At 39.5% G+C, this 15177-nt stretch overlaps 2 protein-coding genes, 1 long non-coding RNA gene and 1 pseudogene across 4 annotated transcripts; 1 reads left to right on the forward strand and 3 right to left on the reverse strand.

The window, feature by feature from the left end:
• Positions 1-2262: 2262 nt before the first annotated feature.
• LOC147927672 (transcription factor bHLH77) lies at positions 2263-4971 on the reverse strand. Its single transcript, XM_087487691.1, has 7 exons — positions 3868-4971; positions 3472-3663; positions 3249-3383; positions 3092-3163; positions 2854-3006; positions 2672-2765; positions 2263-2566 (listed from the first exon to the last, which is right to left on the reverse strand). Exons 1-7 carry the CDS (start codon positions 4291-4293, stop codon positions 2529-2531), a joined length of 1110 nt encoding a protein of 369 aa, XP_087343817.1. The 5' UTR covers positions 4294-4971; the 3' UTR covers positions 2263-2528.
• Positions 4972-5171: 200 nt separating this feature from the next.
• On the reverse strand, positions 5172-7552 carry LOC147927673 (uncharacterized). Its single transcript, XM_087487690.1, has 9 exons — positions 7011-7552; positions 6862-6923; positions 6621-6780; positions 6402-6522; positions 6244-6325; positions 6057-6160; positions 5673-5751; positions 5538-5588; positions 5172-5447 (listed from the first exon to the last, which is right to left on the reverse strand). The coding sequence occupies exons 1-9, from the start codon at positions 7447-7449 to the stop codon at positions 5364-5366; spliced, it is 1182 nt and encodes a 393-aa protein (XP_087343816.1). The 5' UTR covers positions 7450-7552; the 3' UTR covers positions 5172-5363.
• A 543-nt stretch (positions 7553-8095) lies between these two features.
• Positions 8096-11674, reverse strand: LOC104746882 (receptor-like kinase TMK4; annotated as a pseudogene). The gene is made up of 2 exons (XR_015581581.1): positions 9669-11674; positions 8096-9551 (listed from the first exon to the last, which is right to left on the reverse strand). The product of XR_015581581.1 is annotated as a receptor-like kinase TMK4 (transcript).
• Positions 11675-12234: 560 nt separating this feature from the next.
• On the forward strand, positions 12235-13454 carry LOC147927674 (uncharacterized). The gene is made up of 2 exons (XR_015581381.1): positions 12235-12433; positions 13016-13454. It is a non-coding gene; the product is annotated as an uncharacterized LOC147927674 (long non-coding RNA).
• The last annotated feature ends 1723 nt before the right edge of the window (positions 13455-15177 follow it).

A 15177-nucleotide genomic window follows, 5' to 3' on the forward strand; every position in this document is an offset into this window, starting at 1 on the left:
GATCAGTCCACGCGTGTGCAGCATTCTAAGTCCGTGGTGACTTGGAAAGGGAGACCGGTGATCTCTGAGCCTAGCAAGGTTACTGAGAGGCAGAGGCAGGTGCCTAATGCAGTTCAGCGACCTCAGAGACACCACTCCAATGTTGACTTGGATGATATGCGGAGGAGAGGAATTTGTTTTAAATGTCAAGGTAAATGGTCCAGGGGTCATGAATGTGCATACAAGGAACTGTAGATTCTCACGGTCTTGGATGATTATCTGGTTGAAGTTCTTCAGGATCAGTGTCCACCCGAGGAACAAACTGAGATTGTGGCTGCAGGACAGTTGATGGAGTTGTCTTATAGTTCGTTCATGGGACTGTCTTCTCCTGCGACTACTAAGATGCGTGGGTTAATTCATCATGGTGAAGTGTTGATGATGATTGACAGTGGAGAAACACACAACTTCATTACCCCGAAAATGGTGGAGCGTTTGCAGATTCAGGTTGAGGCATGTGCGAATCTCAATATTAAACTGGGAACTGGAGTGATGGTTAAGGGAGTGGGAGTGTGTCGCAATTTGTCTTTTCATATACAAGGATGGTCTTTTCCATCTGATTTTATTGTATTGGAGCTTGGACAGGTGGATGTGATCTTGGGAGTTTACTGGTTGCGGACTTTGGGGCAGTGTAGTGTGAACTGGGACACTCATGAATATTCTTTCACTTATAAGAACCAGTTGGTGAAGTTGGTTGGTGAGAATGAGTTCCAGCTTGCGGGGTGTGCATTACAAGGTTCTGCGTCATGTTTGGAGGGATCGGGTGATGCTAGTTTATTACCTCATGAGGTAGATTCTGATTCTTTGATGCAAGTTCCGCAGGATATTGAGAAGGTGTTGCAACAGTATGATTCAGTGTTTGTGGAACCTTCGGGATTGCCTCCTATTCGCGGAAGGGAGCATGCGATTGATTTGGTAGCAGTCAGTGTCAGACCGTATCGTTATCCGCATGCACAGAAGGAGATAATGGAGAAATTAGTAAAGGAGATGTTGCAGGCTGGTACTATACGTCCTAGTCGTAGTCCTTTTTCGAGTCCAGTTTTGTTGGTCAAGAAAAAAGATGCAAGTTGGCGGTTTTGTGTTGACTATAGGGCTCTGAATCAAGCTACTATACCGGATAAGTTCCCTATACCTATGATTGACCAGCTATTGGACGAGTTGGATGGTGCTAAGGTTTTTTCGAAGTTGGATTTGCGGGCTGGGTACCATCAGATTCGCATGAGGGAGTGTGACATTGAGAAGACTGCTTTTCGCACTCACGATGGGCGGATGGGGCATTGTTTCATTTAGGGTTTCTGTGCCTTCTTCCTTCAGCTTCAGCCGCAATAATTTACGATTTTGAGTCTGATTTATGGACGACTCATGATGTCACTAGTCCACACTGGCGTATAGCATATGGTAACTGTGGCCTTTCTTTTAAGGGAAACGCTTACTTTTGTGCTTCCAAAAGGAACGCAAAAGAGGGCAGAAACTATGGACGCAACGATCACATAATCTTGTTTGATTTTACAAGTGAGAGATTTGGCCCGCTTCTGCGTCTGCCGTTTAATACTGGATGTAGTGACTCTGAGAATTTATCTTGTTTTAGAGAAGAGAAGCTTGCTGTTTTAGTTCAGCACAACAACACAGTTCTACACGAGTATGACTTATGGATTACGACTAAGATTGAGAGCGAAGAGGTGTCGTGGATCAAGTTCTTGAGATTTGGTAGTCACGTTCCATTTACAGATATAACAAGGTCTGATTTCTACATTGACGAGGAGAAGAAAGTCGCCATTGGTTTTGATAATGACTTGCATCACCATACAATTATCATCATTGGAGAGGCTGGATACTTTAGAACATTGGATCTTGTCGGAGAATCTGGAGACGAACTGTGTGATTCACATGTGTACTCTTATATTCCAAGTTTAGTGCAATTCAAGCAACCTGCTACTAAATGGAACGTGTCTATCACAAAATGCGTCTCTCTATTTGTGGCTACTGCCATGAACATGATAGAGTTATTTCTCTCGTTTATGAAGTAAGTATGAGTCAAATAGTTCACCAAAAGATGTAATTTAACGCTCTACAAAGCTTGTTATATATCCTGATCAGGGCAAGGTTTGAAGGTTCCTCGTTTCATCTCTCACTAAACCAAAACGTGTCCATGACACGAAACTCATATTTGGATTTGTATACTTGCATGTTATAATATAAGACGTGAACAAATGTTTCTTACAAATCTGAGCAAGAACAATAATACATAAACAATTGTGAATAATACAGAGATGTTTCAGAAAGGTTCTTGTCATTTTTACATACTTAATATGAAAGGTTTTCTTGTTTTTTTTTTTTGGTTTAAGGTTCAGAAGAAATCAACAGATGCCACAAGCAAAGAAGAAACGACAGTAAACATTTAACTTTCCCATATGTTTCACTCCGTACTCATCACTACTTGGTTTTCTGTATGTACAGAGAGATAATAATAACAAAGAGACCTTTCATCAGAGCTATGGTTCAAGCTTCATCTGAAGCGTTGGCTCAGAACCTGAAACATAAAAGATAAAGAGATTTCATTTAGTCATAAGACATGTTGTTCTAAAGTTTCAATGGAACACACTTTGGAACACACTTTGGTTCTAATTTTTCTTACAGTTGTTGTTGTTGTTGCTGCTCTGTTGCTGGATATCTCCAAAACCCATCTGAACTATGCTTTGCAGGTCATTGTTTTCCCAGAATCCTGGTGTCTGAAATTGAATCAAAACACACAAAAAGGATTGAGTTTTCGTTACACTCAAACGAGTTTTTAGAATCGAACATTAGCTACTAAACTACCTCAGCTTGAACAAATCCATCGTTTGAGGGGAACTGCGTGTCTGAGAATCGCGGCATGTTCTTGCCAAGGGAATAGTATGCTGATGGAAGTCTTTGCTCTGAGCAAGCCATTGCGTAAAGTGACTGCGTTAATGACTCCCCCGGTTGAATCATCTACACATACAGACGCATACATTATAGATACAGAACATTCTATCAGAGCAACATGATATTGCAGCTTCAAAATCAGAATTTTTACCTCTGTGGATAAAGCAGCATTAGCATTGAACTCCATCCTTGGATTTACAGTAGCTAGCTTCATGGACAAGAACTAAAGAAACAGACAGCAAGTTTCAGATTTCTAATATACATTCAAACTCCAATTTCAAGAACATTTACGAAATACACATTCTTACCTCAACTTGTCTCTGCAAGGACTGCACATAATTTATAATTTCATCAAGCATGACTGCTTTCCCTGTAATCCGGTTGCAACCAGGAACCAGATCCTGTAGCAACGTCATTCTCTCGCTAATCTTTTCTCTTCTTGCCTGAAACCAAACACACCGCAAAACCATCAACACTGTGAACATCATAATAGCCTGAAATCAACACATATAGATAAGGTGTGTTCAGTACTCTTTCAGCAAGACTGTGGCTATCTGTTGCCTGACCCCTTCTAGCTCTAACATGAATATAATCTTTAGGTGCCTCAGGAGGCTTAGCATCGTCGCCTTTACTATCGCACTTCTCTATTCCGTTTTTACTACTCCCAGCTTCATCCTGCTTGCTTCTCTTCCCAGCCTTGGATCCACCATTCTCTCCTGAAACCTGAATCATAATTCCAAAACCAAACCCATTTTTTTTGGTCAGAGTCAAAACATTTCCGGAACATCAAGAAACACACTAATAAAAAGTCAATAAGATAAGTCTCCACAAAACACACATATGGTTTCATAAAATCAAGAAAGCTACAGTTTCTTAAAGTCTACATCTTTGAATTAGAGTAAGAGAGAGATTGTGAAATCAAAAAACCTTGGAGTTGGAAGCTGTAAGAGACGAAGAAGCTGGAGACTCCTTGCCATTACCAGTAGGTATTGATTTCCTCTTCCTGGAGTTAGACTTCGTGGTGTGAACTCGATCAGAAACTGAATCTGGATCCAACAACGAGCTCTTGTTACTCTCCTGCGTCGTTGGTTGTGACCCAAGTACCCCAAACTCTCGATCGGATCCGAATTGGCCTGGATACGGAGGGAATCTGATTCCACCGGAGATTGGGAAATTCTCAGAGATCTGAGAATTCAGAGAGAAAGATTGAAGAGTTAACGGTGAAATCTCTTGAGGGTTGCAGTATCTTCCAAGGAAATCTCCGATGCTTCCGTCATTGCCATTGCCAAAGGGATCGCTCTGACCCAAAGGTAAGTAATTTAGGGTTTGCTCTGTTTCCTTATCCATGTTCATCTATTAAAAAAAACCAGAACTTTGATGACCAGAACAGCTTCTCTGGGAATTCTGAAGAAGACCCAGAATCTGAATCAGGAAGCAAGATGGGAAATTGAAGTGGAAACAACTAAATTGTGAAGTAAAAATAGAAACTTTATGTGTGTTTCTTCTTAAACAAAGTGACAATTTTGTAACTTTGAACTCTTTGAGAAAAATGTAAGCTTTTTTTCCCAATTATGGGTTTTGTGAAAGATCTATGAGGAAATGAGTCAGAGGAAGTAGAAATGAAGAAGCATGATTGATCAATCAAAGTAGAGAGGAAAGAGAGAAAGAAGAGGCGGTGACTTTTTTTACTGATCAAAAAGATGAGGAAGAAGAAGAAGAAGGAGAAGGAGGTTTAAGAGAAAATGACAAAAAAAAAAAAGTAATGATAAGAAAAATTCTAATTAATTTAGGAAATTAAAAAAGAGAGAGTTTTACAGTTCAAAAGGAGAAGAATCTTACGTGTGTTTATGTTAATGTGGGAACATTAGATGGTGAAAGTGGGTAGGCTGCTTAGGCTGGCCTCTGTAATCATTGGAGTGAGAAGAAGAGAGAGAGAAGAGAGAAGGAGAGAGCATGTGCATGGCAGAGACAGGAAAGTTGTGGGAGAGAAAACAAACAAAAGGATAAAATTGATTGTTAATTATCATGTTTAATTATTCTTGGTTAAGCAGACTATTTTAAAAGAGAACAGATAGTACTCACCAAAACATGGTGTCAAAAAGTCAATAATTGACTTGCAAGGGGTTTAGATCTTGAATTATTTGTTTTGGTTTATTAATCAAGTGATGCAAATTGATGTTTGTATTCTGAGTTGTATATGTTAATGAAGTTTATAATGTGAAACCAAAACATTTTCTGAGTATACACATATATTTTCATTGGTTTGTGTCATGTGTGACATACAAGTGATTATACAAATGAATTTGCATTTTTGCCTTTTGAGCATATTTTAAAGTAGTCTGCTCCCACTTGAAGTTAACATTGGCAACAGTTGAGATGCATAGAGCTAGACATAGGGCTGAAGGGAAAGTTTCGTAGGGTTCTTAGGGGACACGTTCTAGTACATGCTGAAGTGCTTTCTTGATTCCTCCTTGTTCTAGAGACGTCGTCAAGTGTATCTCTTGCACCTGAAGTGTTTAACATTTTTCTTAAAATCAAACCAAGAACATCTCTATATATGGCTAGTTGGCTACAAATAGACAGCTTCTGAGATTTACCTGTCTTCCAGCACGAGCAAGAAGAACAAACTTCCCATCAGAAGGCGGTGTCTGCGTGAACAGGCGCGCTTAGAATCAGACTTTTCACTAGCATAATTTATTCTTATAGGGATATTAAAGAGAAACATAACTCACATTTGAGAGCCAAAGTTGTAGGTCTTGTGAAACTACTCTTTTCTCAAATCCTTGCCGGTTGATTTTCACAGCTTCTATGCTACAATGTAGAAATGAAAAGGAGGACTGATCAAGATGTAGTTACACAATGGAACCAGATTTTCTTCCATCTTTCGATGGAAACATAGAAGCTAAAACTAATGCAATTAACAATATCCAATTTATCATCCGTTCACAAAAAGTACCAACCAGCAATAGCTATCGATAAGTTAACTAATCTAGTAGACTAGAGGTGATCCTTGTTATGATTCTCTTGTAAATAACCATATGGTATGCAGAGAGCTGATTAGGACTGCAATGGTAAATAAATTTGTTTTGTAAATTATAAGATGTGTGCCTACATACCCCTCTTCCTTCAATAGCTCTTCAAGTATTGTTTCTAGCCCCGGAAGAGGTTCAATTTTATCCCCATTGTTCGAGCTTAGTGAAGGAGATCCAGTAGAGCTGTCCTGTAACAATATTCAATTTTCTATTACAAATCACGCGAGAGACAGAAACACATTCATTCACAATCACATTGACATTGTCTAACCTTCAAAATAACTTTGTCCAATGTTTCTAAAAGAGGATCATCTTCCAGTTGTTTGATGGATAGTGTAATCCTTGACTTCTCTCTGCATTCGGAACAACTCTTGATCAAAAACTATATCATAACTAATTAATTTTCTGTAACCAAAAGAAGAAACTCACTTGTCAATATTTGTGACTATAACCCGAACCTCATCACCATCACGTAGTACATCTCTAACATCTTGAACATAATCCCACGAGACTTCAGAGACGTGCACTAATCCCGTTAAATGATAAAGACCTATACACACCAACCCACCACATATTTCATCATCAATGTCACAAGCTCAGAACTAAAACAAGTTTCAATCAAGAAATTTCAGTAAAAGCAAATAATACCATCATCGAAACGCAAGTGGATAAAGGCACCATAGTCCTCAACAGAACCTACTCTTCCAGTAAACACATCCCCAACATTCACGTTTTGTGAATACTTTGGCCATAACGCTAACTTCTCAGACAAAATCAACTTTCTATTCTCCTCATCAGCTTGAACAACCTAATATAAAGATTCACCCTCAATAACCATATACACATTAGATAGATTACAAAACAAGCCAAAAGGAGAAAACTTTATTACCTTCACAGGAAGTTTAGAACCAACCAAAGTCTTAGCTATGTCATGAATACTCTTCTGAGGCTCTTCATAGAACAAAACACAAACCATCAATGTAAAATATCGATACTTCTAACAACTTTAAAAATAAAGCTTGTGAGAGTTTTGATTACCTTTACAAGAACGTGAAGGGCTTAGTTGTGGATAAGGAAGAAAGCCAACAAGAGAATGAAAACGAATAAGTAAGCCACCACCATTAAAGCCTTCAACTTGACCTTCAAATGTATCACCACTTTTACTATAAGCCTTTGCTATTTTCCAATCGCTTGGTCCTGAAGCAGAAGCATCATCGGAGGTGTCACTGAGAAGAGAATTGGAAGCAGAGAGGACTGAGGAAGAGGGTGAATGATCGGAGTTTCTATCTGTATCAGCGGTGGCGGAGCTTGATAAGGATTTGACGATACAGAGCAGAGAGCTTCTATGTGATGGAGAAGAGGAAGATGATGAAGGGAGGAGTCTAAGTGGGCAAGAGAGGAAACAAGATTGTTGGTCGAAGAGATGAGAGGAGAATGAAACAGACCCCAATGTGGTAGCGCCACTGAACACCGCCATTGTTGCGCGGCAGAACAAAAAAACGCCGCGGAGATTGAAGGTTGAAGTTTGTAAATGGTATAATTGGATTTTGGATAAGAAAGTGAGAGACTGATGATGAAGGTGACGTGGCACTTGTCAGCTCACAGGTGCTAGAGAAGAAAAGTCGTCGGTTATACACGTGGCTAATTTTAAGTGGATGACTTTGTTAGTGTCTAATTGTTTGTGTTTTTGCAAGTTTATCGAATAAAACTAACTATATTATATGTTAGTCTTAAAATATTTTTGGAAGTCTTCAGGGCCTATATTATTTATTTGATAGTGGATATAAATTAGAAATAATATAGAGAATTTTCCATCAGTTTATTTTGTAAAATTTTGATTTGATTTGTAAAACTAATTTTTAAAGAGATTATTTTACAAAACTACTTATCATACACCAATACAGAATACCAATGAGGGAGATCATGTCTCTGTATACAAAGATCATGAGATTTGGAATCCTTCTTATCTTTCTTTTCTTAACACCTTGACTTTGAATCTAATTTATGTTTACTCAATATGTATTATAGCATAATTGTATATTCCAAAAAAAAAAAGTTATAGCATCATTGTAAACCAAAATCCAAAAACATAAACTATTAATAATGTATCGTACATCACATAGTAACTTAAGAATCCAAATCTCCATATTTCAAATAGGCACAAACGTTTCACTATATTGTTTTTTTCTTTATTTTACAGTTACACCCAAAAATATTGCATATAAAAAACAAAATAAAATGAAATGATTGAGTAGATCTTGTCTCGATGAAACATTCAACATTATCAGTGGTGTTCCTTCGATATGTCTGTAGTTCACATTCCAAACTCTCTTCTGTTTCTCGGCGTAAGGCTTTCCATGTTCTCTGGGCATGCATTCTCTCATTATAGTGTGTCTGTGTCTGAGAGTGTGTCTGCGAGTGTGTCTATGTACATGTCTGAGAAAGAATCTGTGTCTGAGACAAGAAGTCTCCCTTGAGCTTCAGGTACACTCATGCTCGCATCGATCCCGACATTTTCTTCTTCTTCTTGGCACGACGGCTTACGTTTCTCCGTTGCTAGTTCGTTAGCCGCGCGATCCTTGGCTCGTCTCTGCTTTTTTGAGACTAGTTGTTTTCTTTTTGTAATTTTTCTTGACCACAAGACTATTTCTCTCCATAAAGCTTCAATTACTTCTGGATCACTCCCGAGAATCTCTTCTTTTTCTTCGCAGGACATATCATCATACCTCGCTAAATATTGGGCCAACATCTTATAAGCTGCATGGTCCATGTCTAGTCGTTGTTTGTCTGAGACTGTGTTCGCGTCTGCGTCCAAAAGTGTCTCTGCCTCAGAAACTGTGTCTGCTACGGACGAGTCTGCGTTTGTTTCTAAGATTAGTTGGTTCCATAGAGCTTCAAATGTGTCTGCATCGATCTCGAGAATCGATATCTCTGGGTATGATTCTGAGACTACTTGTCTTCGTAGTGCTTCATATATCTCGGGATCGATCTCGATACTACCTGTGTATGCTTTTGATTCTAGTTGTTTCCGCAGAGCTACCACTCTGTCTGCAACAGTCCTGGGAATCTCTTCTTCTCCTTGGCATGAAGATTTACACTTCTCTACAAGTGGGTCCAGCATGTTAACTGCGTGATCCATCCCTGGTTCCTGTTTGTCTGAGTATGATCCTTTGTCTTCCCAATCCCATCTATTTACAAGTTGAGGTAGACTCTTGATCCCATCGATCTGGAAACTATCTTCTTCTTCGTGGCAAGACGGTGTCCATTTATCTGCAAGTGGGATTAGCACGTTTACGACGTGGCCCATCTCTGGTCTATGTTGAGGTTCGCGGGCCGTGCAGTGTCCTGCAAGCTCAGCAACTATGTAAATGCTCTCCATTGTTTCATCGTCTACCTCTAAGGTTTTGTCGCGTGCCTCTCTGATCTTTTCTCTGTTGGGTATGATTTTTCTAAACCATATGACTAACTGAGTCCTCTCTACTGGTAATGTATAATCTAATACTTTTCTTCCTGTTAGCAATTCCATAAGAATTACTCCAAACGAATACACATCAACTTTTGGGCTTACTTTCCCATAAACTGCACAAGAATAAAAGGAAGGCGTATTGACAGAATGTATAAACCCTTTGCATTGCATATAAGACAAAGGCACATTGTGAAATCAACATGAGTAGAGATAGGAATAATGGGACTTACGGGTGTATTCAGGTGCTAGATAACCAAACGTCCCTGCTACTCTTGTTAGAACAGAGTATTTCCCATCGGCAACATTCTTAACGAATCCGAAATCAGCAATTTTGGCTCTCATGTCATCTCCTAGAAGGATGTTATCGGGCTTTAAATCCCTGTGAATAAAGCATTGCTGAGCCAAGCTATGGAAATAATCCAAACCATGTGCCACGTCTAGAGCTATATTAACTCTCTGTTTCCATGTCAGAGGAGAGTCTCCGAGTTCACGCCACTCAAACAAATGTTTTCCAAGATATGTCCCTGTGGCATATACTCGTAAATGAGAAACCTCTCGTTTTTGTTCACACAGTAACCCAATAGAGCCACCAAGTTTTTGTGCTTGGCCTTTAAGAGTACTGCTATCTCTGCCTCAAAATCTGCTGCTTCTTTATCATCCATTGCTGATCTGTTCATCTTCTTGACGGCCACTTTTCTTTTATCGGCATCCGGTAGTTCTCCGTAGTACACTTCCCCAAAACCACCTTTTCCCAACGTTTTACTGAAATCTTTTGTAGCCGCGCTAAGAAACGCCATTGGAATGGTATCAATCCTACCTTCACGAACGTTTCGTTCCCAAGAGTTGTCAGCAACACTACTACTAGGATTATTCAACGCACTGACGCTATGTGCTCCTTGTCCATCGGAACATTCACCACCACCATTCAGAGAGACATCATCACGAATAATCTCTCGGGGGTTTCGATCGTGGAAGTTGTTAGGAACACTACTAGGATTATTCAACGCACTGATGCTGTTGGCTCCATTGGAACATTCACCACCTCGGGGGTTCTCAAGATCCGACCGATTAGATTTCCTGTAATTCCCTTTCGTAAGAAATTTGTAAACCCCAAACCCTATAAGAGCAAGAAAAACAAGAACCGCCACCACGATTACACCAACTATGACGGGAGCCCTATTACCACCACCAGAGCTATTACTGACACTAACACCGGAGTTTAAGAGTCTCATAAAGTGAGGACTACAGCTCTGTCCTGATTTGGCACATAAGTTGTTGTTGTCGGAGCTTACCTTGACCTCCCGTGGCAACGAAGGAAGAGAACCTTGAAACCTGTTGTTGTCTAGAGAAATGTTCTTCAAGCTTCCGAGTGAAAGGAGCGAAGGCGGTATGGTTCCGGTTAAGTGATTGTCACGGAGCTGCAGATCAAAGAGATTGTTGCTTTTTGAGAGATCCGGGATAGGTCCAGAGAAATGATTCTTCTGAAGCCAAGCTTGTGACAACGACGTCATACTCGAAAGCACTTGAATCGTTCCCGACATCCCCACGAGTTGGTTGTTGATGCACAGATTCTGAATCGAAGATTTTGCAAGCGACGGTGGTAAAACGCCGATGATGTTATTGTAAGATTAGAAAACGTCTGGTAAAACGCCGGAGATGTTGGTGTTTTCGAGGTTTATGGTGGTGAGAGAAGCCGTGGAATCAACGAGCTCCCGTGGGAAAGTCCAAGCAGTCATGTTCTTGTTACCGCTCAAACTCAAGATCCGGAGACTCGTGAGCCCGGAGAAAGCTCCGATCTCAACTCCGACGAAAAGATTCTCATCCATACAGATCTCTCGAAGAAACGAGAGTTTAGCAAACGAAGGGATTTTACCGGTGAGTTTGTTACGTTGGAGAGCGACGGATTTGAGCTTTGTAAGAGTCGAGATCTCAGGTGCGATAACGCCGGAGAGAGATGTATCAGCGAGGCTGATTGAAGTAACACGAAGATCGGAGGTGCATCGTACGCCGGACCATTTGCAGAATCCGGTTGATGTTGTTGTTGACCAATCTGACGGCGGAGGAGTGAATGATTTAGCTAAAGCGAGGATTGCGGTCCCGTCGTCTGCGGCGGATGTAGCGAGTAAGGTGACGGTGGTGAGGAGGAGGAGAGTCGAAAGAGATTTCATGGCTCAGAGAGAACACGCGCGGCGCGTTGAGAGAATGACAGAGATTGAGTGAGCTAAAGAGCAGAGAGAATGAGAATGTGATCGTGTTAGTCAAAAAAGAGGGAAAGTTTGATTTTTTTATTGATTTAAAATAATTAAAAAAGCGTCCTCACTGCTACGGAATTGTTTTTTTTTTTCTTTCCTTTAAAATTAGAGGAAAATCCCAATTAAAGTTGGATTAGTTATTTTAGAATTTAATTCTAAAGGAGGAGGGGATTAGTGATGGACTAATCATGTTTACCCTCAACACGGTAGTGTGGGTTACCCTCAACACGTTTATATATCTACTTCCTTTTTTTCTACGTACTCTATGAAGGAAGATGAATAAATGATAAAGGTGTAAAAACTTCACCAAAAAATATCTGAGTTTTGACATTCTAAGAGCTTGTTTATCGGGAGGTTTTAAGAGATTTTAAGAGAGGTTTTAAGTGTTTTGTAGATTAAAAATAAATCAGATAAAAGAAAAAAAGATAAGAGGACCTATTATTTAGTAGACTCAAATTTGGAATAAGAGACCGTACGTGTCACGTTTCTGTTGGCCAAAGAAATTAATAGAAGAAGAAAAACAAATTATGCCCGAGATAATTTTCTTTCTTTTTCTCTCTGTCTCTCTCTCTTTCTCTCGCGATAGAATCCCGATTCGACAAAGGAAGAAGATGAATCGAAGGATATGGAATCAAGAAGAGGTTGGGGTCGGAGGTGATGCGGAGGAGATTTCGCGATTAGGGGTTGTTTGATTTTTTTATCCCAAATTAGGGTTCTTTGATTTTTGATCATCCTCTCTCAAGGTATCCTTTCTCAATCTCTCTCTCTCTCTCATTTGATTTCGCTTTTAGCTTCTTCAATTTTGTGAGAGGCTGTTGGGTTTGGTAGTAGAGCATGTCTTTCTTTTAGAACTTGCGTGATGGGTTTCTGTCAAGTTGTGTGGATTCTATACCTATTAAAGTTTCTTCATTTTTGAGTCTTTGCCCGTTTATTCGTTGATTTGAAAGTGTAGACTTTTATTTTGGAATGTTCTCTCTGCCATCATAAATTTTTATATTTTCAATAGACTTTGGTGTTCTTGTTCTCGGTGGATGAAGTGGAGAACAATCTGGGGAGGTTGAAATTAGATTGTTGCAAGTTTGTAAACCTTGGGATTTGTTACATTGGGAGTTTGCTTTGTAGTTTTATCGTTTGAGTTTGAGATTGTTTATCATATCTGAGCCATTCAAACTGATGGTCATGGTCATGGACCAAACAACAACCACTTATTCTCCTCTGGTTCATCTCATAACCATTGTTGTGAAACACTCTAATTGCCAAAATCTTTGTACGTTTCCTAGAGCTAATGATTTCTGATAATTGTTATGTGATACTTCGGTTTGCAGACTTCTTGGTATGTTTTGGATTTATTGGAAGGGCTGTGGGTACTAGCGGGGGCAAGATTAAATGGCAAAGAAGGAAGGTTAATCGGTTTCACTATGTGTATGAGCAGAGTAGCAGTCTACAATCTTTCGAGTTTGGTGATGAGTACAGTGATGACTCCAACAAACACAACAAGACCCATCACAATGACTTTGGAAAACAGTGATCCAAATGTGAGGTACTTTGTTTATATGCACTTCGCTGAGGCTGAGGTAATTCACCTTAATATGAAGTGTATGAATTGTCCTTGTTGGATCAAAAGCTCAATGTTGTTTTGGTTGTTTGTTCATTCATAACTGATGAAGTTGAATGAGATTAGATTCAAAAAACTAGATTTTAAAAAATAAAAGACTCAAAATTATATCCTACCATTGGAGAGGATGATTTTTATTATAATCTCAAGGGTTCTTATTTTATAAACAGTACAGAATATATTCATTAAAAATTACAACAGTACATAAGAGACTAAAAATTAAAACCCACCGATAAACTTGCCCTAAATCAGAAGTAAACAAAAAAAAAAAAGAATTATAGACAACAAGACCAAATGTGATAAGGTTGAAACCTTACATTACAATATGAAATGTAATCAGTCGTTATCCAGAAACAGTTGTATTTGTTGTGCTACTTCCTCACTCCTCAGTAGTCAGTTAAGTAACAAAAAATGGTTGATGTAAGTTATAAGTTTTTGTTGTTGTATTCTATTATTCTAGTCTACAGACTACAATCTTAAATTTTAGCATAAACTTTTTGAATAAAGATTTTGAGTCCTAGTAGGCTAGTATAGAGTGTATGGTGTATAGTATAAGAACAAACAAAACCATACTAGAGATTACGTGTAAAAATTATATTATACCGCAAAAAAAAAAGGCTTTACAATTTCTTAAGCATCGTCAAAGAGATGGAGATAGAAGTGACCAAGTTTAGTGTATATGTGGTTATTTTGTATTTTTGAAATTTTGAGAGCTAATTTGTAATCTATGGATACTATGAGGGTTTTTTTTTTTTTTGAATGAATGTTAAATTATGTTCAACCCAAAAAAGTCCTTGGTACAATTATGCATCTTTGTGCAGAAAGTAAGATTAAGCTAAAATCATAAATGAAAAACTATACTTGGTACGAGAAACCCGGTGAAAAGACAGTAGTTTGTTACGAATAAGCCGGTTGAGGAACTGAACCATACGATCTGAAGAGGTCGGAGTGTCCCCATGGCGACACCAATTTCGCTCCAGCCAAACAGTGTGGATAGTTGCTTGGAAGACAAGCCGAAGAACGAAACTAGCTGTCCCAGAGAATGTTGTTGTTGACACCAAGTTGAGAAGCTGAGAGAAACGTCCAGTGTAGTAAATTCGTAAAAGCCGACGGGATAAATCTGCCCAAACCCGTGAAGAGTAGGGACAAATAAAAAAGAGATGCTCAAGCGTTTCCATTGGCATTTGGCAAAAGACACAGGCTGTATTAACACCTCTATTCCGAGTCACCATATGATTATCCGTCATTAGTCTATTCTTAGCGGCTAACTAAAGCATAAAGGAGTGCTTGGGGACAGATCCGGAGAACCAAATGCCCCTATGCCAACTCACTAACTGCCCTGGGTGGCGAAGCTGCTTCCAAGTTTCAGACGAGGAGAACCGTGGCTGAAAATGTAGGTTAGATTGTCTCCAAAGGGAGACATCCTTCCCAGGGGATAGTCCTCTATCTCTGAGTTTGGTTAGCTCAAGTTCTACCTTGTTTGTAAGGTCGAAATGATGATGGCGACGACGTGGTGTGGAGAGCACCGAACCAACAGTAGTAGAGTTAGGGATACCCAAAGCAACGAAGCCTCGCGGTCCAAGTAAATCAGATAACCGTCCAAGCGGGCACCAATGGATAATATGTCTATATTTTGTCTCCTTTTAGCATATGTTTATCATGCTTTTAGCTAGGACAACTGATTGTTTTGCAACATTTTCTAGTCTTTTCTATACACTTTGCATGTCTAGGTATTTCTTGCATCATCCTTGCATACATTGTGCATTTTGGAGTATTTCAGGTATCTAGGAGACGTTGGGAACACATCGCTCAGCATCGCCGTTTGGATCGCTGTTCGACGTCGTTCGAGTCACCCACTCGAGCAACACCTTG

This window comes from Camelina sativa, chromosome 15 (genome assembly GCF_030686135.1).
Source record: "Camelina sativa cultivar CO46 ecotype springtype chromosome 15, ASM3068613v1".
Taxonomy (NCBI): domain Eukaryota; kingdom Viridiplantae; phylum Streptophyta; class Magnoliopsida; order Brassicales; family Brassicaceae; genus Camelina; species Camelina sativa.

Coding starts and splice junctions, on each gene's coding strand:
- LOC147927672 (XM_087487691.1), bottom strand. CDS start 4,293: ATGAACATGGATAAGGAAACAGAGCAAACCCTAAATTACTTACCTTTG. Junction 3,384..3,471: donor GCCACAGTCTTGCTGAAAGA/GTACTGAACACA, acceptor GTTTGGTTTCAG/GCAAGAAGAGAAAAGATTAG. Junction 2,766..2,853: donor ATGGATTTGTTCAAGCTGAG/GTAGTTTAGTAG, acceptor ATTCAATTTCAG/ACACCAGGATTCTGGGAAAA.
- LOC147927673 (XM_087487690.1), bottom strand. CDS start 7,449: ATGGCGGTGTTCAGTGGCGCTACCACATTGGGGTCTGTTTCATTCTCC. Junction 6,781..6,861: donor GTTCTAAACTTCCTGTGAAG/GTAATAAAGTTT, acceptor TCTTTATATTAG/GTTGTTCAAGCTGATGAGGA. Junction 6,326..6,401: donor ATAGTCACAAATATTGACAA/GTGAGTTTCTTC, acceptor TTCCGAATGCAG/AGAGAAGTCAAGGATTACAC.